The sequence below is a fragment of the Pelobates fuscus genome, chromosome 5 (genome assembly GCF_036172605.1).
Source record: "Pelobates fuscus isolate aPelFus1 chromosome 5, aPelFus1.pri, whole genome shotgun sequence".
Taxonomy (NCBI): Eukaryota; Metazoa; Chordata; class Amphibia; order Anura; family Pelobatidae; genus Pelobates; species Pelobates fuscus.
Genome location: NC_086321.1, coordinates 230,918,108 through 230,941,956, shown reverse-complemented (window position 1 = coordinate 230,941,956; position 23,849 = coordinate 230,918,108). Strand labels below are relative to the sequence as shown.

The 23,849-nt window shown below is 42.9% G+C and overlaps 1 protein-coding gene across 1 annotated transcript in view; it reads right to left on the bottom strand.

Annotated features, from left to right (window-relative positions):
• Nucleotides 1-18,904, bottom strand: part of UHRF2 (ubiquitin like with PHD and ring finger domains 2) — a 142,002-nt gene extending 123,098 nt beyond the window's left edge. The window contains exon 1 of the mRNA XM_063455111.1: nucleotides 18,194-18,904. Coding sequence (XP_063311181.1) covers nucleotides 18,194-18,346 — 153 coding nt within the window. The 5' untranslated portion in view covers nucleotides 18,347-18,904. The remainder of the gene's footprint in view (nucleotides 1-18,193) is intronic.
• Between the last annotated feature and the right edge of the window lie 4,945 nt (nucleotides 18,905-23,849).

The window sequence follows — 23,849 nt, the reverse complement described above, 5'->3', positions numbered from 1 at the left end:
ATAGGAGAGAACAAGAGGTAGAGGTTACTCTGGGAGGCCATAAGATTTCCTAAAGAGAGTTTTTCTAAGGCACTTCTTAAAGGGACACTATAGTCACCTGAACAACTTTAGCTTAATGAAGCAGTTTTGGTATATAGAACATGCCCCTGCAGCCTCATTGCTCAATCCTCTGCCATTTAGGAGTTAAATCACTTTGTTTATGAACCCTAGTCACACCTCCCTGCGTGTGACTTGCACAGCCTTCCATAAACACTTCCTGTAAAGAGAGCCCTATTTAGGCTTTCTTTATTGCAAGTTCTGTTTAATTAAGATGTTATTATCCCCTGCTATGTTAATAGCTTGCTAGACCCTGCAAGAGCCTCCTGTATGTGATTAAAGTTCAATTTAGAGATTGAGATACAATTATTTAAGGTAAATTACATCTGTTTGAAAGTGAAACCAGTTTGTTTTTCATGCAGGCTCTGTCAATCATAGCCAGGTGAGGTGTGGCTAGGGCTGCATAAACAGAAACAAAGTGATTTAACTCCTAAATGACAGTGAATTGAGCAGTGAAATTGCAAGGGAATGATCTATACACTAAAACTGCTTTATTTAGCTAATGTAATTTAGGTGACTATAGTGTTCCTTTAAAGCAGCGGTTCCCAAAGTGTGGGTCGCGACCCACTGGTGGGTCGCAGGGCGATTCCCAGTGGGTCGCGCTGACCCACACATCCAGGGCCGCCGGGCAGTCAGGCAGACTGACACCAGGAGGGGGCCCGGCGGCTTGCCCTGTATGCCGCCGGGCTCCCTCCAATCAGTCTGCCCAGCAGCTCCGGTCTGCAGCTCCGCCGGGTGCAGAGCTGCAGACCGTGTGATAGAAGTCTCGCGAGCTCCCAGAGCGTTACCATGGCAACACTCAGGGAGCTCGCGAGACTTTTATTACCCTGTCTGCAGCTCTGCACCCGGCGGAGCTCAGACCGGAGAGTTACCCCACTGGACCACAGGGAGACACTGGAACACCAGGGAATTAAAGGAAGGTAGGACACAGCACCCAGATCCTGCCCCCTAATGTAAATAATTTTCTCCCTACCCCCCCCCCAAACTGTAACCCCTTCACTCCCTGCCCCTTCCCCTCCCCACCCTGTAACCCCTTCACTCCCTGCCCCTTCCCCTCCCCACCCTGTAACCCCTTCACTCCCTGCCCCCCTCCCCACCCTGTAACCCCTTCACTCCCTGCCCCCTCCCCACCCTGTAACCCCTTCACTCCCTGCCACCTCCCCACCCTGTAACCCCTTCACTCCCTGCCACCTCCCCACCCTGTAACCTCTTCACTCCGCCACCTCCCCACCCTGTAACCCCTTCACTCCCTGCCCCCCCTCCCCACCCTGTAACCACTTCACTCCCTGCCCCCTCCCCACCCTGTAACCCCTTCACTCCCTGCCCCCCCTCCCCACCCTGTAACCCCTTCACTCCCTGCCCCCCCCTCCCACCCTGTAACCCCTTCACTCCCTGCCCCCCCTCCCCACCCTGTAACCCCTTCACTCCCTGCCCCCCTCCCCACCCTGTAACCCCTTCACTCCCTGCCCCCCTCCCCACCCTGTAACCCCTTCACTTCCTGCCCCCTCCCCACCCTGTAACCCCTTCACTCCCTGCCCCCTCCCCCTCCCCACCCTGTAACCCCTTCACTCCCTGCCCCCTCCCCCTCCCCACCCTGTAACCCCTTCACTCCCTGCCCCCTCCCCCTCCCCCCCCTGTAACCCCTTCACTCCCTGCCCCCTCCCCCTCCCCACCCTGTAACCCCTTCACTCCCTGCCCCCTCCCCCTCCCCACCCTGTAACCCCTTCACTCCCTGCCCCCTCCACCTCCCAACCCTGTAACCCCTTCACTCCCTGCCCCCTCCACCTCCCAACCCTGTAACCCCTTCACTCCCTGCCCCCTCCACCTCCCAACCCTGTAACCCCTTCACTCCCTGCCCCCTCCCCCTCCCCGCCCTGTAACCCCTTCACTCCCTGCCCCCTCCCCCTCCCCGCCCTGTAACCCCTTCACTCCCTGCCCCCTCCCCCTCCCCACCCTGTAACCCCATCACTCCCTGCCCCCTTCCCCACCCTGTAACCCCTTCACTCCCTGCCCCCTTCCCCACCCTGTAACCCCTTCACTCCCTGCCCCCTTCCCCACCCTGTAACCCCTTCACTCCATGCCCCCTCCCCCACCCTGTAACCCCTTCACTCCCTGTAACCCCGTCACTCCCTGCCCCCCTCCCCACACTACACTGTAGCCCTTTCTCTCCCCTGCCCACCCACTGTAACACTTTCTCCCCCTGCCCGCTGCCCACTGTAACCCTTTTTCACCCTGCCCCCCTACACTGTTACCTGCACACACACTCCCTACCACACGGTCACCCTCACCTGTCTCTGCGTGTATGTGTATCTGAGTCTCCTTTTGTGTCAGTGTGTGTATTTGTGTGTCAGTGTGTATCTGTTTACATGAGTGTATGTGTATCTGTGTGTAGGAAAATAAGTGTCATTGTGTGTGTATCGCTGTGTCAGTATGTGTATGTGTGTCTCTGTATGTGTGTATTTGTGTGTCTCTGTATGTGTATACACTGCACACATACTCCATGCAAAAAACATGCTTATACATCCAAACACACATTGTGTATATGTATATTTTATATACACAATATACACACACTGCATCCACTACACACGCACTGCAATCAAACACAAACATTACATACAAAACACCCATGTATTAAAACACTAAAATGATATACAAACACCCCTTCATTCAAACACCGACACTACACACAAAAAGCACACCTGCATTTAAAGTCCAGCACTACATTCAAACACAAACATTACAAACAAGTACACCACTACATTCCAATGGCAACAGTACATACAAACACTCCCATACATGCACACACATACTTAAAGGACCACTTCAACTTAATGAAGTGGTCTGGGTGCCAGGTCCATCTAGGATTAACCCTGCCTGCTGTAAACATAGCAGTTTCAGATAAATTGCTATGTTTACAAATGGGTTAATCCAGCCTCTAGTGGCTGACTAGAGGCGCTTCAGCGCTTCTTACTGTGATTTTCACAGTGAGAAGACGCCAGCGTCCATAGGAAAGCATTGAGAATGCTTTCCTATGGACTGGCTATATGCGCGCACGGCTCTTGCCGCGCATGCGCATTCAGACGATGACGGCTAAAGGAGGAGAGTCCCCAGCGCCGAGGGAGCCCGGCGCTGGAGAAAGGTGAGTTTTTAACCCCCTTTCTCTCCCTTCAGCCTGGCGGGAATGGGACCCTGAGGGTGGGGGCACCCTCGGGGCACTTTAGTGCCAGGAAAACGAGTTTGTTTTCCTGGCACTATAGTGGTCCTTTAATACACAAACATGCTTACATTTAAACGCTCAAACACTGCTCACAAATATAACCCTGCAACGATGGGCAAATGGTAGATTCCCAGCAGGCATAGCATTGTTGAAGTTCTCCGACAGATGGAGATCTACCTTTTGGCCACACTTGCACTAGAGGAGGCCCCAGAAAGCATACTTGCACCAGGGCTCCCTCTACATTAGTTCCACCACTGGGATAATCAATGTGAGGTGCCTGGATGAGCAGGACACAAAGTTTGATTCTGACTCTGATTCTGAGTCTGTGAGTAAGCAGTTGTATGCCTCTAAAACTGATTGCCATGATATGCAAAGTTTCTGCCTCTAAAACTCCATGATATATCAACATTATGCATCTAAAACTGCCATGATATGCCAAATTATGCCTCTAAAACTGCCATGATATGCCAAATTATGCCTCTAAAACTGCCATGATATGCCAAATTATGCCTCTAAAACTGCCATGATATGCCAATTTTATGCATCTAAAGCTGATTGCCATGGTGTGCCAATTGTATGCTTTTAAGCCGATTGCCATGGAGTGGCAATTTAATGCATCTGACTGTTTGCCAATTGTATGCCTCTGAAACTGATTGCCATGATGTGCCACGTTTATGCCTCTGAAACTGATTGCCATGATATGCCAAGTTTATGCATCTAAAGCTGATTGCCATGGTGTGCCAAGTTTATGCATCTAAAGCTGATTGCCATGGTGTGCCAAGTTTATGTATTTAAAGCTGCCCTGATGTTCCAATTGTATGCCTCTAAACCTGGATGCCATAGTGTGCCATTTGTAAGCCTCTAAAACTGATTGCACTGGTGTGCCAATTTTATGCACCTAAAGTTGCCATGATGTGCCAAGTTTATACATGTAAAACTGATTGCCATAATGTACCAATTTTATGCATCTAAAGCTGCCATAATGTTCCAATTGTATGCCTGTAAAGCTGATTGCCATGGTGTGCCAATTGTAAGCCTCTAAAGCTGATTGCCATGGTATGCCAACTGTATGCCTCTAAAGCGGATTGCTATAGTGTGCCAATTGTATGCCTCTTAAGCTGTTTGCTATGGTGTGCCAGATTTATGCCTCTAAAAGCAATTGCCATGGTGTTCGCTTTTTAAAATATGCATTAAAAAAAGCAAGTGGGTCTCGAAAAATTACAATTTTGAAAAGTGGGTCTCGTGCCATAAAAGTTTGGGAAGCCCTGCTTTAAAGGATTGAAGACTAGGGGAGAGTCTGATGGGGGTAGGCAGGCTCTTCCATAGGAAGGGAACCGTCCGCGAGAAGTCCTGCAAGCGCAAGTTGGCCGTACGGGTGCGAGCGGTGGTCAGGAGGTGGTCATGGGCAGAGCGGAGGGAACGAGGAGGGGCATACCAATGGATCTGTGAAGAGATATAACAATGGCTAGAATTGTTCAGTGCTTTATATGTATGTGTTAGCACTTTGAATGGATTCCTATAGGATACAGGGAGCCAATGTAAGGACTTGCAGAGGGGTGAGGTGTGAGAGGACCGACTAGAGTAAAGACAAGTTTTTCCAAAAGCTTTGAGGAAAAAGGGAGCAGGGATATGGGACGATTGTTAGAGGGGGAGGATGGGTCAAGAGATGTTTTTTTCAGGGTAGGTACTACAGTGGCATGTTTAAGGTCAGCAGGGACAGTGCCAAAAAAGAGAGAGCAGTTGCAGATGTGTGTTAGAGAAGGCACATATCCCTATGTACTTATAGTATATGGATATGGCAGTAAATATCCAGACACACCTGAGATTTCTTCTAAAATGCAGTCTCTTATTTAAAACAAGGAAGTAGCGACAACATTTCGGATCCCCTCAGGGCCTTTTTTCAAGAACCAATAGGGAAAGCATTGGATTGGCATGAAAATGCCTGAAGGCATTTTACCAGAAACCCACCAGAACTACATTAAGCTGTAATTGTTCTGGTGACTTTAGTATCCCTTTAATACCAAGCAACATTCTGAATCTTGCTGAAAATATTGTACCATAACAGCATCACTCAACAATGAATGCTTAAAATCTTCTGTTTTGACAGCAAAGGATTCCGTCTATACATCCCTAAATCAAACAAACAGTTGACATCAGCCATCCAACAGACTATTATTTGAGAGTGTTTTCAGGTTCGGCATTATCATGCACATCATGAAATGAAGTACATGGCTAAAGCTCATCTTAGAGAACCACTAGATTTAACGTTTCTCAATGAGACACTCTTGCCAAAGAAGAAAAAAAGTAAAAGATAAGGGGCCTGTAATATACAAATAAAAAGAAAACCAAAACCAAAAATATATTTATATTTATTTTTTGCATTAGTGTGAACTTGAACTTAAGAATTCTCCACTCCAAAGTTTTAAGAATCTGTGTAGAGTGACTGGATGTTCTAGTTTACTTTTTGAGAATGGCATTAGATTTGGGCTATGACTAATTTCCATGATCTTACTTTTAATTTGGAATATGTAGTCACTGATGCAAATGCATGTGTCATTTGAATTTGCAAACAATTGTATTTATCTTTGTGAAAAATACTATTTTCCAAATAATGGTGAACATCCTTGAAGAAACAGTAAATTCTCTACACAAAGTCCTGGTGATATCCAACCATTTTCAAAAGAAAACACACCCAAATAATGGAAACAACCAATCGCTGCCATAACAAAACATCCAGCTACATCAAAGTGGAAAGACAAGCAACTAATAGCCCAAATTTATCAATGCATTAAAATGCAATTAGACTAATTTTTAGTAATGTGCATTAAGTAAAATAACAAAAACAATTAACACAAAACACAGTTACCTCATTACTTTTAATTATTGGAAGTACAAACATGCTCTCTTTAGTATAAATATCTGTTATTCCCATTTATAATGTGGCAAGAAAATTGTTCTGAGGTGAACGAATGTTGGCTTATTCATAGCAGTTGAGGATGCAAAACATCTGACAGAAGCAGCAAAATATACCCGTGTTTGGCTGCTACAATACCAGAGGTATAATATTCCCAGTCTAATTTGCTAGGTAAATATCAGTGTGCCATGAGACGTTAAGATACCTCAAAGGAATCATTATGGCAGTTTATTTAAACCTTGGAGTAAAGTCTTCAAGGAATTTTATAATGTACCATAAGGACCTGACACTTAATGCCTTTCTTCTTAAAAAATAAAGTTTTAAATTCGTTGTTCTCTCTTCTAGTGGGAACGTGTGGCTTGTATGCCCCAAAAGGAATTTGTTTCTTCTTTGCTGTAAAAGTCCTAAACATACACTGATATTAGAATTGCTCTTCGGCATGCACTAGTTGACTACACACTTAGCGCTGAGTTACGGCATCTTCGTCATAACAGCTTAAGAGTTGCGTCTCTTGTGCTCTACAAAGTGGTGCACCTTAGTCATGGGACATTTTAGGTGCGTTTTCTGATGCATCAGTGTATGTGACAAGGCATTTTTTTTTCTACATGCCAGTAAGTGAATGTCCACTGATGTTTCTTGTAGCATGTGACATATGTCAATGTGAAGATACACAACAAATATTTTTTGTAATTATTTGAATAATAACGTAAATAAGAACAAAAGTAATGTAACAAAAATATAAAAGTGGCGTATTAAAGATTCATGTAAATAAGGTAAAACTGTGCCAATGGTATTATCTTTCCATAACAAGCTCTTTGCTACTATGTACAAATAGACAGAGAAAGGGTGGAAGACCTGCCCCATAGATAATCTGCTTATTTAAGTGGTTTTAATTTCCATAATTCACAAGGATTATGTCATCCCAATTGAATATTTCCCAATATTCACCCCTATATCCTATGAATTTCTGTAGAAATTCTTTCAGCAAGAGATCCAATCATCCATATTTTACCATCATGGACTCCAGCAGCAGATGGCTACATAGAGCGCAATCAGACGGATGACGTTTTGGATCTAGGCCCAGAACAACTATTTGGAAATTAAGCTGTGATAGCTGTCTTGATGGCTGATATTAGAAGCACCAGTAGATCAATTATATCCTAATAAATTTATTACAAGTGTCATGTGTAACTATGTAACGATGTGCTAACACGAGTATTATTATTGAGGGGGGCGGGGATAATTTGTGACTAAAATAGTGCCTTTTATATTTTAGTGTAGCCTGCCTAAATAATAATAAAGTACAGGATAGGTAGGGCATCAGCAAGAGGAACATACACTAGACAATGGATGTATGATACCTTCATGACAGAATTTCAACCGCAGTGACAAATGATAATCACCTTAGCAGTAAGACTGCTAACAAACTGTACTTTGGGAAGTTCCCAAAGTGTGAATTTTTACTGCAATAATGCTTTCACTAATCCAGATCCACAAAACTGCTATACTTATTCCCTCATGTGTGGTGCATACTCTGCACTAAACAAAGTCACTTGGATATAAAAAAAGCAAAACAAAAAAACAAATAGGTCAACTACTTTCCTGTAACTTTGCTAGAACCTAGGCAGCAAACCACCCCTCACACAGTAAGGAATTCCTCAATTCAAATAATAAAAAATAAATAAAAAAAATATTTTAAAAAAACATAAAATAAAGTTGCACCAAATAAAATAATATAAGTGATCTGGTAGGGCTTGACATATTTGCTTGGAATCTAGGAGCCAGTTTTTTTCAATGTCAAAAATACAATTCTTAACAGGGACACTGTAGTCACCGAACCACTACAGCTTAATGTAGTTCTTGTGTCTATAATCTGTCCCTGCACACTTTTCAATGTAAGCCCTACCTTTTCAGAGAAAAGGCAGTATTTACATTGCTGCCTTGTAACACTTCTAGTGACAGTCACTCAGACAGCCTTTGGAGTGCATCCTGGGTCAGAGAGGGAGCAGAGTAGGGAAGTTGTTACAGCTACCTCACGCGCCTGCCAGTCTGCCTCAAATCTCTAGGAGTCTGTACGCACGCCAATGCTCTCACTCGCAAGGCCGCACGCCCACGCTCTTCCTGAGCTGGTCGACCGACCACCGACACGCACGCCCATGCTCTTTATAAGCCTGCCGGCCACCCCAGGGCCTGCATGGGTCATCAAATTCAGGGCGCCAGGACACAAATCCAAGTTGCCATGGCGACTGGGATTTGACGAGCCTTGTGATAGGGTTATTTACTAAATAAAAGTGACCAAAACACTGACCTCTAGGTTCGCGGGGTTGGCCCGAGCAAATCTTTAGCAATCACCTGTATGTATTTGTATCAGGATTAAATTGGTGCTTTCGCATTCAAATCGTATACAACGTTTAGGATTTAGACTATTCACAAAGCACCAGTTTTAATAAAATTCTGAACTTAATGCATCTGGCAAGATGCACGGTCACGAATTAGCATTTACTTGCTTTTATGCAAACGATTCTAGGTACCATTTGATCACTGGCAGCACAAGCAATATTGCAGTATGAGTATTTTATAGATTATCATTTATTTAGACCATTACAATTATAGAAATGTGATATTTAGAGGTGAGGAAAGCCCTGCTCAAACGGGTCTACTATCTATACTGTAGTTGCAAAGCAAAGCTCTTAGCCACGTAATTTAAATGCGTTACTTTCTCTTAGCTAGTTATATTTACTAGTTGCTCTTATAGATTCCTTATTGCACTGTTGCACTCTCAGTGCTTTTCACTAAAGTGAGAATTCAAAGTAAATTTCACATTCAAGCTAAAAATAGCCAAACTGGAAAAATTGTCTAAATCAGCTATGCTTTCAGTTAGTGTTAATTTGGTCTTAAAGGAACACTATAGGGTCAGGAACACAAACATGTTTTCCTGACCCAATAGTGTTAAAACCACCATCTAGCCCCCCTGGGCCACTCATGCCTCCATAAATATAGCAAAATCTTACTTGTATTCAAGCCTGAAGCTGTAGCTCTGCATGCTGTTAGACTCAGAAAAACAAGCTGTCTGCTGGCATCATCAGAAGTGGTGGCTTGATCCAATCACAATGCTTCTCCAGAGGATTGGCTGAGACTGACAAGGAGGCAGATCAGGGGCAGAGCCAGCACAATTCAAACACAGCCCTGGCCAATCAGCATCTCCTCATAGAGATGAATTGAATCAATGAACCCAGGAAGCCATGACCCAGGAAGGATCTCTAACAGCTATCTGAGGAGTGGACAGTGAAGTTATCACTAGGCTGTAATGTAAACACTGCATTTTCTATGAAAAGACAGTGTTTACAGAAAGCCTGAAGGTATTGATTTTACTCATCAGAACAAATTCAATAAGCTGTAGTTGTTCTGGTGACTATAGTGTCCCTTTAAATTTGAAATTCACATTGAGTTCACTCTGAATTCTTACATTAGTGAGTAGCCCTCTACGTTTGCCAAGACACTTTCAATAAAGCCAAAAAGTTCCTTGCAGTGAAACCCTTCACATACTATGGTGTACTAGATCTTTTAATTGACAATCAAGAGGAGTGTTTTGGACAAAATATAAACATTCTCTTCTCTTTTAAAGAGCAAACAGGCAGGGATACTCAATCGTGTTTTACAGTCTTATTATTATTGCTCCTAATGACTGTAAGCTCATTTGAGCAGGGTCCTATTCAACCCATCATATCTGTAAGTTTTCTTGTAATTGTCCTATTTATAGTTAAATCCCCCCTCTTATAATGCAAAGCGCTACGGAATCTGTTGGCGCTATATAAAAGGCAATAATAGTAATAATAATGACATAATTGAGGTGGGGGCTGCCCTAATCCCATGTGATCACTTTTTCTTTAATAGATAGCGGTTATGCTGTTCATAACTTATGCTCTTTAAAAAAAATAATAATAATCTATACTTTGTGGTTACAGATTTGCTTGCAAATGTATAGATTGGGAGAAAACATTTAAAAATGCAGTAGGTCTTTCTCCCACATGTCAATCAATTCTTCCACAGGCAGTTATTTTATTCTCTCAAGCCTAGAAACCTTAGCTTGTGTGTCATGGTTGCTATCCTAACTCCCTAGCCGATGATGCTAGTGCCGGCTTTATTCAGAAGCCAGCAAGTCAGCATCACAGAGGTGGTTTGCCCTTCTTGGGCGTCCCCAAGCAAGGGAAATCAAAGTACAGTATCCATAGGTATCAGGAGCAGACAGGCTATCAGGCACACTGGGCATAAGACCTGCGGCCCTTGATGACTATGGTCAAAAACTGACCGGAACAGTCTACAAAGAGCCAATGCTACCCATAGGAAAGTACTAACACTCCATGGGCCAATAGAGAGATCAAAGATCTCCCCGACAAGACAAGCCCCCTAATGCCAAGGACCCAGGAAGCAGGTACTGACCACTTGTATTGCTCTTCAGAGAGTCTGAATAATTCAAAGAATTGCCACTGGGTTACCATAGCAAAGCTTTGATATAATCATCAGTGCTGGACTGAAAGGAGCAACACAAGTGATCTGCACTGAAGCAGTTATTTTTCTCTATAACTCCACAACACGTTTGAACTACAGCCTCTTCTATTTACTATTGATTTTTGTCATTTATATGTACAAATTGCAACCTGCTAAAAAGCTTAAAATTTCCAGTCCACAAGGTACTAGGCAGGCCTTAAATTTACTTGACACTGCGAGGCGAGTATCTTTTAGGTCAGGTGTCCTCAAACTCCGGCCCCCCAGATGTTGCTGAACTACAACTCCCATGATTCTCTGGTTATCTATGTAATTCAAAGAATCATGGGAGTTGTAGTTCAGCAACATCTGTGGGGCTGGAGTTTGAAGACCCCTGTTTTAGGTTATGGTCCATGGCACATTCCCTACGGGAACATTTCTACTTACCAGGGCTGAATTTTCATTCGACAATAGTTAAAGGACAAGTGAAAATATTGACCATTTATACCCTTGTTAGGCCATCCTAAATGATAAGTACTGGAGACAATAAACTAAATATCTTGTGATAAGAACAATGCAGCTGGGACACAGGATAAGTGAAAGGAGAATAAAGGGTTCATACCCAGGGGTTGGAACAAATGTCAGTACAGCTACACTAGAGCCTACAGGCACCCCATCCAATATAGGAAGAGAGGGAGTGAGCACTTAGTACAGCTTGGGAGGACTGAATCAATGAGATTTACAGACTATTGTCAGGTGGATTTCCCCGTCTGGCTGCTGATGGTCCACCAGCATCGGCACTCATCAGTGAGAACTTGAGAAAATGACCATATCCATCCTGGAATCTTGTGCAGGGATGAGTTGAGCTGACTAGGAATGTTGACAACACCATGCGATATACTGCACCCCATGAGAGAGATCCCAGCTCCACTATGTATTCTGTGCCTCCTGGCGCAGTGTATTCTAGGCTATGGACTGCAGGGTGTGAGAATGTATGTCTAAACTATATTGTGTTTGTCAAAGTCACAGGTGGACCCACTCAGTCAGGGCCCAGTAGTCTGCCAGTCGCCTTAATAAAGAGATTTTGGTGCATTGACCCAGTCCCACTAACATTGCCAGAGAACATGAATGAGACTGACAGCCACAAGAAGTGCTTCCTCATAAGGACCTTCAAAAATGCAGTTAATGCTTTTTCATAGTGACACACTGGATTCAATGATTTTCTATAAGAAGCAACAGAACGATGGAGCGTAGATTGCCATAAATGTATGCTGTAGGCCACCAATGTTCCTCTACAAAAAGCATTGGAAGGTCAAAAAACATCATAACTGACAATTTTACAGAAGGCCTAGAGAGGCTGCACAGAGGAGACTTGCCCAAAGCTGAAATAAAGATTTTGCAGAATTTTATTTTAGAACAACATGCAGAGTAATGTAAACAATAATAGGAAAACTCTAATGTTAAAATACATTTACATTTAATGTTAGATTGTTCCTTGGCAGGGGGATTTGACAAACTTAATAGGGAAGAGGATTAATTGGCAGGGGGAATGTGGAGACATGTGACTAAGAAGGTAGTCATTTGGAAATGGAAAGTGAGGACATTCTTAGATAGGGATGGAAATTTGGGTACCGGATAATTGTAAGCTGCAAAGAGAGGTGGTTTAATTGGCATAAGAGACTCTGGATGTAAACAAAAATAAAATTTAAAAAAATATTGCAAAAATTCATTTGTTCATATTCCAAACTATACATTTGTTTTTCATCACAAGCAAAATAAATCTTCTCTTGAATTTCCCTGAATGTATGCTTTAAGTGAAAACCATTACAAAAAGAAACTTGATGCCAACAGTTGATATTCTAGATGTTTGAGATTGTATAGTATCAAATAATTTAGCCATCACTAACAAGTCCAGAAATACAAGTTCAAATCACTAATTTTAATATATGAAACGGTGTCAGAACATTTCTACTTCCAGGCCAAAATCGGTTACATGACTTAAAACATTTCAAAGCAGTACCTATATCAGTGTCATAACCCTAGCAATAAAACATAACATTTAGCAGAAATTCTTCTACCAAGTTATTTTTTTTCCTCCATTTTATCTCTGAACGCACAAGTGGTTAAGCACATGATGAGCTATGTCATCATGCAGCACAGTGCTTTAACGCCTATTGGAAGGCATAGACCGCCATGCACTAAAACTACTAGCAGGGTTAACTCCCTGATGGTACAAAAGGAACTCCAGGCTTCTTTCGAAAGCGGAGCTATATGCAGTGTACAGAATAAACGTGCACGTAGCCATTTAAATTAATTTTCATACAATATCTGTGCAATATCATTGAGATCCTCAAGATCTAAAAATCCCCTGATGAGGTCTCCCTGCTTGCCTCCTGCTAAGTAATCGGTGCTGGGCTTTTCCAGCTGCTCAGAACCGATCACCATTCCTGGAGTTGCAGCATGAGAGGGAGATTTCCCTCTCATTCTGCAATCACACAGTGCCTTCTGTATTGTGAGATATGAAATCCATCTGCTAATCCCTCTGAGCTGGGATTAGAAAATGTGTTATGGGGCATGATTGGGTGTAGGATTAAGGTAGTGCAAGAGTTGGATTAGGGGTTGTAATGGTATCTATTAATTAATGACTTTACATCATAAAGAAAGCATATTTAGTGTAATGCTTTGGAGGCACGACTAGGGGCAGTGTGTAGGAAGACATGTGCTTCTGGCAGTGAAATCATATGCCATCCTGCTTACACTGAACAAAAACCAGATGTAGGAGAAACTGACTCTTTTTGCCTGTACCTGACTGGACCTAAGATGTAGTACCAGCTCTGACAACCACAGCCAAAGGGCTGGGGCCTTGTAAGTAATATAAAATCCATTGTAACATTTAGCAATTGTAATAGCCTTTTGTAAAACATGTAGCAACCTTTTGTAGTTTTGTATTGTGTAATTATTGTAGTAAATTGACATTCTGCTAGCATTTGTTTGTTATTATAATTATATTAAATATACATTTAATACTACCATGCTTTGTGTATTTCCTATTATATATTCGACCATAATACCGAACTCTAAAAATATTAATGTTGTTATTTGTTGCTTAATTATTATATATTAATTATTAAATTAATATTCATATTTAAGTCACGACCATAACAGGGGTTAAACTAAGGGCTGGGGGAAAAGGTATAGGATGTATGTAGTCATTGTAATCAAGAACAGAAGCAGAATACAAATATGGAGTATTCGCAATAGTGGAAACTGTGTGGTCTGTGAAATTCCTGAAAAACATAAAGAGAAAAAAAAAAAAAAGTTTGTGATAAAATTATTAAAGGGATTCTCTAGACCCCTAAACAACTTTAGTTGCTTAAAAGCTTTATATGTGGAGTGTGTCCTCTTTTTTCATTTTGCAAAAGGTGCAGATTTCAATAGAAATTTACATATTTATAAATTAAGTAGGTCACATACCTTTTTTTTTTTTTTTTAGGTCCAGTGGACCTAAACTCAGACAGCATTTGCCCAGAACATAGAAGCCTTGCAAAGACTACTCATCCAGCTGCATTGGCATTCTCTGACTGGACAGCCACAGAAAGCCTGGGCGGGGTTAGAAGAGAAGGATTTGCTTAGGAAGCAGACAAGAGGACAGCATGTTTTGCAAGCCGTTTTTTTAGCTATATCGCGAATGAAAAAATTCACAATTATATGCATGCAAATCTTTATTTGGGGCATATCTACTAAACAATATTTTTTATTTATATTGTATTTGGGGAGTGGAGTGTCCCTTTAAATGAAAAGTGTTAAAGTGCAGCAATCACAGTGAACACACAAGAAAATAATTTTCATACCTATGGAATTTCCTCACTGCCACATTTGTTTAATTGGAATCATGCAAACCAGATGTGTTCCCCAATTGCTACTGATTAATTTATAAAAGATCAACCTTTTTTTTGTTTTTTTTTATTCTGCACTTTTATGAATTGGGACAAGGGAGTCATTTCTATGAGAAAATGTTTATAAATCAAATAAACACATCCCTGGCTGTCAAACTACGTATAAAGCACCAGGTGCAGCCTTTGCGTTTAGTTCTATCAGGTGTTGGTATGTCTTATCCCCCCCCCCCCTTTCTTTACACACAGTTTGTCTTTCTTTTTTTTTTTCCTCCATGTTTTTGCTATTACATGGATAACTAATAAAGAGAATACTTTGTCAACGCTACTTTATTTTTTATCCTTTTTCCTATGGTAGGGTGCAACATTTGGTTACATTGTTTGTTTTTTTTCTTCTCATGTCAAACAGGCAGGTCGGTTTTCTCTCTTCTTTTAGCTCCACTAAACTATAATGTAAGTAGCCTTCACAGGCCTTTTTCCAATGTGTGCATGGTCCTGGTCTATCCTGCCCCCTCCCTCCCTTGCGGTTCAGAATCAGAGCCTTTTCAGTAAAAAAATAAAATTATATATATATATAATAATAATAATAATAATACATCCGATTGGTCATTTCCCTGGCACAGACTAAATGTCTGTGAGTGTGAGGAAAAGGTGAAAGGCTTGCAAAGGCTGCAGAAGGAAGCTTTTGAAAGGTTTTTTTTTGTTGTTTTTTTTTCTAGATATACACCAGTAAAAGCATGCAGCAATAAATGCAAGCATTTTTTCATTGGGAGTATATATACTAAATAGTGCCCCACCCCTCCATCCCTTTGAGGAGTGGCTCTTAACCCCTTAAGGACACATGACATGTGTGACGTGTCATGAATCCCTTTTATTCCAGAAGTTTGGTGCTTAAGGGGTTAAAGGACCACTATAGGCACCCAGACCACTTCAGCTTAATGAAGTGGTCTGGGTGCCAGGTCCCTCTAGGATTAACCCTTTCTGCTGTAAACATAGCAGTTTCAGAGAAACTGCAATATTTACTTTAGGGTAAATCCAGCCTCTAGTGGCTGTCTTATTGACAGCCGCTAGAGGCGCTTCTCACTGTGATTTTCACAGTGAGAAGATGCCATCGTCCATGGACTGACTGAATGCACGCGCGGCTCTTACCGCGTATGCGCCTTCAGCGATGACGGCAGAAGGGGGAGATTCCCCGGCGCTGGAAAAAAGGTAAGGGATTAACCCCTTCCTCCCCCTTCAGCCCGGCGGGAGGGGGGCCCAGAGGGTGATGGGGAACCAAGGACCCTATTAGTGCCAGGAAAACGAGTATGTTTTCCTGGCACTATAGTGGTCCTTTAAGCTACCATGAAAGAACACATGTAGCTGAAGTGAATACAAAAAATAAATACAAATTTGGCACACTAGACACCATGCAAATTATTTTGTTCAGGATTAAAATGATATTTTCTGGAATCCTAACTGAATGGTTTTCATACTTGCTGAACAAATATACGCTCCAAAAAGGTTCCATTCCACTTGCCAAAAACAAATAAAACTAGAAGAACTGATGAAGTAACTTTAATAAGCTGATCATCACATTAGCCATTCTTTAGAGTATAAACACTATGCAAACACTTTAAAGGTAAACAATTTAATTGGTTGTTTTTAACTGGGAAGTCAACACAATTGCATACATCTTCAATATAGATTTCCTAATTCCGCATTCACAAGGGGATATCTTTCTATTACTGTGCCAATTTAATTCTATCACTTTTTTTTTTAAATGAAGTATCCTCATTTTCATATAATGATGTGTATTTATTAGTGTTTGAAAAAATTACTAGTCATTTGAGAACTACAGTATTCGCAACACAAGTGTGCCACACAAGCGCACCATCAGACATTTCCAACATGTATTGTTCAGAAAAACAAGTCACGTGGTTGAGGCAGCCACAGCTTAGTGGCTTTCTATAGCTTGTGGGCACTGTCTCGCATTCTGTCCTCTACCACCATTTAAAAAAAAAAAAAAAAAAAGGCGTAGGAACATAAAAATAATAGCTGATGCCAGAATGCACTATGATCGTATTTCACTTTGCATCAAAGATTTTCACCTTCTCCAGTGTACGGTCTGCAACTGCTAGAGAACAAATTAAATGAGTTATAAATATTTTCTAATGCGATGATCTGTTTTCCTCTACAATAAAGAAAGACTGCGCAAACGGATCTCCGCTTCCTCAGGGCAGTAACCCTAATCGTCTCTCTAAAAATGTAATTAATAAAAACAAAATTTACAAAATGGCGTGCATATTATTCTGTAAACAAATAACAGCAGGCACACTGGACTTAACCCTTAAAGGCCAGAGCCATGCGACGACAAGTACAAATAGTATTTTGAAGGGGTTTAAGCAAACCACCACTGCTCAACGAGGTCAAAATTTTTGAGGAAAAGAAAAGTAATGAAGGAGGGTTTCATATGTGCAACATTATACATTAGCCTTTCAATAGCAGACTGTAGCATGGTTACCTATCAACAAGATCATAATTGTCAAGTGTGACAGGTGTCATTTAGAATTTAAATGAATGCTTCAAATCTGTTTCTATTTGTCTTTCGATAAACACGCAAGATGTGTGGGAAACTATTGATCCAAGCTAAAGCTCTAATAACCGTGTACTATAAACTAGATACAAAGTGACTGTGTTATATAGGCCTCTCTCGTCGCCGAGTACTTCGTAATTTTGAATGCCAAGCTGCGCATTCCAGGCTTTTCCAGAAAGGAAAAGAAGCAATGCAGTATATATCTAAACCATGCAGAAAGGGTTTAACGTCCATCTTGGTATTGAGCTATCCCCCTTTAGCTGGATAAGGCTATATTAAAATGAAAAAAAAAAAATCAAAAAGGAACAAACAGCATTTCTTTTTCTACAGAACAAGCCCCATCACAATAATGATAGGTCAGCGTAAACTGAAGTTGCACAACCATCACTGCAAGAAACAAGGTAATGATCGGGTAACATGCTTTCCCACCAGAAAAAAAAAAAAAAAAAAGGAGTCTGGTAATTAAAATTCAAAGTAATGGCGCACAGTCCCACACGCATGCAAAGAATTGCACATTTCTAATATGAATCTTACAGATGCATGCCTTGCACTGCTCTTATATTGCAAATTACTATTAGTAATGGGAATTATTTAGGAATATTATCAGGAGTTAAATCCATTATATTATTTTATTTTAAGTAACAAGAGATTAAAGAGTTGTATTTGCTTTGTTAAAATGTACAGTTCAGTAATTTGTTTTGTTTTCCTTAACATGCAATACCATGTTTATTTCCTTTTATTTTGTAATGAGCTAGGTGGAAACAAAACAAGGAAATGCTAGGGCCCCACATGTGGACAACAGTTAATCTACCGGATGTACGACCCGAGGGCTTTCAGTGAGTTAATCTAGTTGCCAAAAGGTGGGGGCCAGTGTGCCAGTGATGGAATGCAGCTGGAGGGTTAATGCACTCCAGTAAGTGGCAGTCAGTGGGCATGGTGGCATTAAAAACACTAGCTGGCAAGCGGATCCCTTTGTTGATGGCCTGAATGAACCCAGTCTGCAGCTTTACCTGTTTGCCCCGGTAGAAAAGCCGTTGTCTGTCCGGGCTCACGTTAAAGCTCTCCTGGATTTTCAGTCTCAGACCCTCGATCTTGGTCAGCCTTGACAGGTCATCTATGGTGCGGGTCTCAGTGCCATCTATGGTCCTGACCTGGATCCACATCGTGCCACCAGCACCGTCTGTCCACCGAGCTGCTAGATTAGAATATGACCGAGTTTAAATATTCCTTTGATATCCTTAGCTTCCTTTATGCCCTCTATTGTCATTAAGGAAAATAAAATAAAGAAAAAAAAGCAAGAACCCTTCAAAAATAAAAAAAAAAGAGAGACTAGGAGACAAAGAGAAGAAAATAAGAATATCAGCAGCAAGCAGTGTATTCCCAGGCTGATCAGCCTGCAGAGAAGTAAAATGTGCACAGAACGCCAATAGGAGCCTTTGCCTGGCTGTAAAATTGTATTTTCTGTATTTTTTTTTATGCTGGTAAGGAATAGGAAGCCATGTCTGGGCTGCAGGGAGTGTTTACCAGGAACAGCTCTCACATGGGGGTCACGGCGCCAAGCTAAAATCTCGCGAAATGAAAAGCTAAAGTCAGGGGCTGGCTCTTGCTCTGATTAAAGAGACAGAGAACAAGCTTGAATTTCTGTGCTTCTCTCCGCCCCTGTGAGAGACAGACAGGGAGTCTGGCAGCTTGGGCTCCTCAATGCACAAAATGTCTGTCACTAGCCTAGTTTTGGATCAGGCTTTGTAGCAGCCATGCCTGGATTAGATACACCAGGGACACATGTTCCTTGGTGCATAGCAAACCTCCGAGTATACAGGGGGGCTGAGCAATACTCAATGTGAAAACTAGTGAAACAAACAGGAAGTACCAAATGACCTGACATGCTGGGGGCGAATTCCCCCTGTGTTGGGTTATGTTAGTTTCAACATTTTGCATAGAATTATGACAAACTCACTTTGGAATTGTACACAAATATCCAGGGATTACATTTCACACTCCCTCAAAACCTACTATTTACTGTTCTTCAAAAGCACTCTAGGAGAGGATGAAAGAAAACAATAGGGATTATTATGTGGCAAACTTGAAGTAAAGGTTTACATTTATATACACACACACACACATATTATATATACACCCGGTGCCAAGTAATACAGTAAATACCTTGCATGAAAAATACCCTCACTCCTGGATTTACAATAAATGTGTTCTTTTATTTTCCAAAGAAATTCAAGTCAAAGTTTCAGTTCCGGAACTGAACTTTCATCAGGACATCACATAAAACATATCACATGGATAGAGGCTTTTTATAAGACAAGTAAATTATTCATTCATCACCGCTATAGCTGCTCCCTGTTCGGCAAATTGGTCGGCGTGTATCCAGTGTCCGGGCACCTGCGCGGAACACTCTGAGATCCCTCCCCCCTTCTGCAGCATTGTCCCCCCTCCAATCAGATCTGTCAGGCATCATGGCGTAACCCGGGAAACCACCATCGCCTATTGACAACCAAAACACAAAGTATGCAGGATACGGCTGGAAACAAATCTAAAAATTTTAGATTTGTTTCCAGCCGTATCCCGCATATTTTGTGTTTTGGTCCCTTTTAGATTTGTTTCCAGCCGTATCCCGCATATTTTGTGTTTTGGTTGTCTATATATTGTAAAGGTCGTCTTCTCTGGGTAGCGCTCTTGGGAGGCTGTTTTATAATTGTAGATTATGCTAGCTTTAGTGTACCTATAATCTTAATTTTATTAATGACAGGAGGCGAGTATTTGCTTAAGACTTTCTTTACTTAAGCTTCACAGCAGCACTTTTTTACTTAGTAACAGGGTAACCAATCAGAAAAAAGATAACATGGCATAAAAGTCCCTCCCTGTGACGTCACTTCCTCTTTCTGGCTGCGAACAAGTAGGAACAGGAAACTGATAAAGAAGTCCAGATGCGAAATCCAGAATGCCAGGTGAGATAGTTGATGCTTGAGAGGGAACAGGAACGTAAACAAAGATGTCTTCTTGGAGAGCTGAGATAATGCTTGATGATACAGCAACTAGGCTTGTCCTCTTGAGGGAGCTTTACGCTGAAACGAGAGAGCAGAGTCGAAACCAAGGATTAATCCGTGAATTGGATTTCTAAAATTATGACATCCAGTAATTAGAAATCATATATCATAGCCCACCTCCAACAAAGTGTTAAACTATTTACCATAGAGTGTAACCCTTAGCCCCCCCTGGGAGAAGATACATCGTGTATTACTCTTATCTTAGATGAACTTACCTATTGAGGCGACTCTAAAGGGGGGGAAAACGATAGTGAATGGGTGGGAAATACTCGCCTCCTGTCATTAATAAAATTAAGATTATAGGTACACTAAAGCTAGCATAATCTACAATTTTATAACATGACAGGAGGCTTCGTATTTGCTGTTTTAACGCTCCCCGAGAAGGGGTAAAGAAGCGTGCACAGCCGGACGAAAATAGAAGTTGCGGAACGTCTGCTCCCGTGACCAGTCTGCAGACTGAAGAATGTCTCGAAGAGAGGCTCCCGCGTTGAATGCTCCCGATGCGCCGCTCCCCTGATGGAGTGGGCTCCGAAGGATGCTTCAATCCCGGCCAGGGAGAGTAACCATCTAACCCATCGGGCAAGGGTTGTGGTTGATACCGGATGGTGAGGTCGAACATACGAGACCAATAGTTGGCTGGAGGAGTTTGAACGGAGAGAGGAGGTGAGTAGTAAATAACGGGAGAGAAGTGAAACCACACACAATTTCGGGTGGTTAGGGAAGTACGGGTAAAAAACTGAAGAAGAGTTTGATTTTGTCCGTCTGGATACTAAAAAGGTGACACCTTCTGGAGAAAAATTGACAGCGTCATGGTCAAATGCTCGAACATCCGATACCCGTCGGAAGGACACTAGGCAAAGTAACAGGGTGAATTTTGCAGAGAGTTGACGGAGGGATAGATCTTCGTTGTTTGGCCAAGTTTCCAGGAAGTGAATCATGACATTGACGTCCCAGAGATGGAAGTATTTCGGTGTTGGAGGGCGAGCCAGTTTAATGCCCCGCAAAAGCCTACAAACCAGCGGGTCCTGGCCCACTGGAGTTCCTTCTAGGGGAACGTGGGCTGCCGAGATGGCTGACCGGGCAACGTTGATGGATCGGTAGGATCGGCCCAGGTCGAATAGATGAGAGAGGAAATTCAATATGAACTGTCTAGGGGCAGTAAGGGGATCGGTATGCCGTTCCAGGCACCAATTGCACCAAGTGTTCCAGGAGGAAAGGTAGCATCTTCTGGTGCCAGGGGCCCATGAATCCCAGAGGAGTTCCTTAGTTCTCTGCGATAGTTCTCCGAAATGCCAGGTTCCCCTGAAAGAGTCCAAGCTACTAGGTGGAGGTGGTCTTGCAGTATCATTGGATGAGGATTCCCTTGAGGGTCCTCTAGGAGATTGGGCCATGGAGGTAGCAGTAGAGGATGTCGACAGGAGAGGTCCAGGAGATCTGGAAACCAGGCTTGGCCCCGCCAGAGTGGGGTGAGTAGAACCAGCATGACCTGTTGTCTGCGAACCTGAAGAAGGATTCTGGAGATCATCGCAAATGGAGGGAAGGCATAGGCTCCCGTTGTCGGCCACCTCTGAAGGAAGGCATCCACTGCCGAGCATTCTGGGTCTGGGAGCCAGCTGAAGAAACGAGGGACTTGAAAATTCGTCCGGGAGGCGAATAGATCTAGAACAAACGGGCCCCTGAGTTTGGAGATGCGAAGGAAGATTGTCCTGTGTAGGCGCCAGTCGCTGGCGTCTCTCCAATGTCGGGAGAACCAATCCGCGGTAACGTTCGTCTCCCCTGGAAGATATTCTGCTTGAAGTGTGATGTTGCGTTGGAAGCAAAATTCGTAGATGTCCTTTGTCACTTCGGAGAGGATGTGAGATCTGGCTCCGCCTAATTTGTTGATGTATTGGACGGCTGAGATATTGTCCATCCGAAGGAGAATACAGCAGTTTGAGAGATGATTGGTCAAACTGCGAATTGCGAAAGAGCCGGCTATTAACTCCAGGCAATTGATGTGGAGAGAATGTTCTGTGTTGGTCCATGGTCCTCCGGTGGATGATGTATGGCAGGTTGCGCCCCAGCCTAGAAGGCTCGCGTCTGATTCCACCACGAAGTCCGGAGTGGGACCGAAAATTGCCTTGCCGTTCCAGGCAGACATGTGGCGGAGCCACCAGTAAAGTTCCTCCCTCACTTCGGTGGTGATCGGGACCCTCTGATCGTATGATGGGTGGGTCCGGAGGAATTGAGCTTTCAAGCGTTGCATGGCCCGATAGTGTAGTGGACCTGGGTAGATTGCCTGAATGGAGGCTGAAAGTAGGCCTACGATCCGAGCCAAACCTCGGAGGGGTAGATCTGCTTGACGAAGCGTTTTGCGTAGTTCTTTCCTGATCGCAGTTAACTTGGATTGAGGCAGGCGAAGAACACAGGTTGAAGAGTCGATCTCGAAGCCGAGAAATTGAATGACTCTGGATGGGGCCAGTGATGATTTCTCTTGGTTGATGACAAATCCCAAAGATTCGATCAATAAAGATGTATAGTTCGTCTGTGAACGCAGCCTGGATACGTCTTCGCAGAGTAGCAAGAGGTCGTCGAGGTAGATTAGGCAACGAATGCCCCTTTCTCGAAGATGTGCGGTGACTGGTTTGAGTAGTTTGGTGAAGCACCACGGGGCGGAACTCAGGCCGGATGGAAGGCAGGTGAATTGAAAAATCCGGTGGTGCCAAGGAAAGCGGAGAAAACGCCGACTGGATGGATGTACTGATACAGAGAGGTAAGCATCCTTGAGATCGAGTCGGGTGAACCAATCGCCTGGTCGGAGAATGTCTCTGAGGAGATGTATTCCTTCCATTTTGAAGTGTCTGTAAACCACGAAAGTATTCAGTTGGCGAAGGTTGATTACTGGGCGGTATTCCCCAGATTTCTTTTTGACCAAGAAGACGGAGCTGAGGAAGCCTTCGTCGAGGGGAGCAGGTTGAATCGCTCCTTTTGTTAGAAGAGAACGTAGTTCTGAATCGAGAAGACGATTCTGAGATTTTGACATCGTTGGATAGAGAGGATAACCTGTTTGAGAAGGGAGAGAATGAAACTCTATGGAATAACCTTGAACTGTGTTTAGAACCCAGGTATCTGAAGACAGCGTCTTCCACATGTCTACACAAAGTGACAACCTGCCCGCATGATAAACAGTAGAAAGGTGAAAGATAGGGAATCTCACCTGTTGGGTATCTGTTGCGTCCGCGGGCTCTGTATCCTCTTCCCCTATCCGCCCTTTGGGTGTAGGAGCCCCTTGATTGATAGTTGGGGAAGAATGGTGAAGTGGGGGTTCTCTGGCGTTGATTTGTGGACCAGAAGCGGCTGACTGTACGACCCCTTGTACGGCCAGCCCTGCCAAAAACCCGTGAGGGTTGATGATGGAATACCCTTTTCATGGATGACTGCGCCTTGTTTAGTGTGGCGTATAAGTTTACATGTTTATGTAATTCTTTAATGTAGGGTTCTCCAAACAACAAGCCTTTGGCCTTGGGACCCAATTCTTTTGTTCCCAAGTCAGCTAACTTGGCATCCATACGCAGCAGCACTGCTTTTCTACGCTCGGTACAGAGAGATGTATTTGCATTGCCCAGCA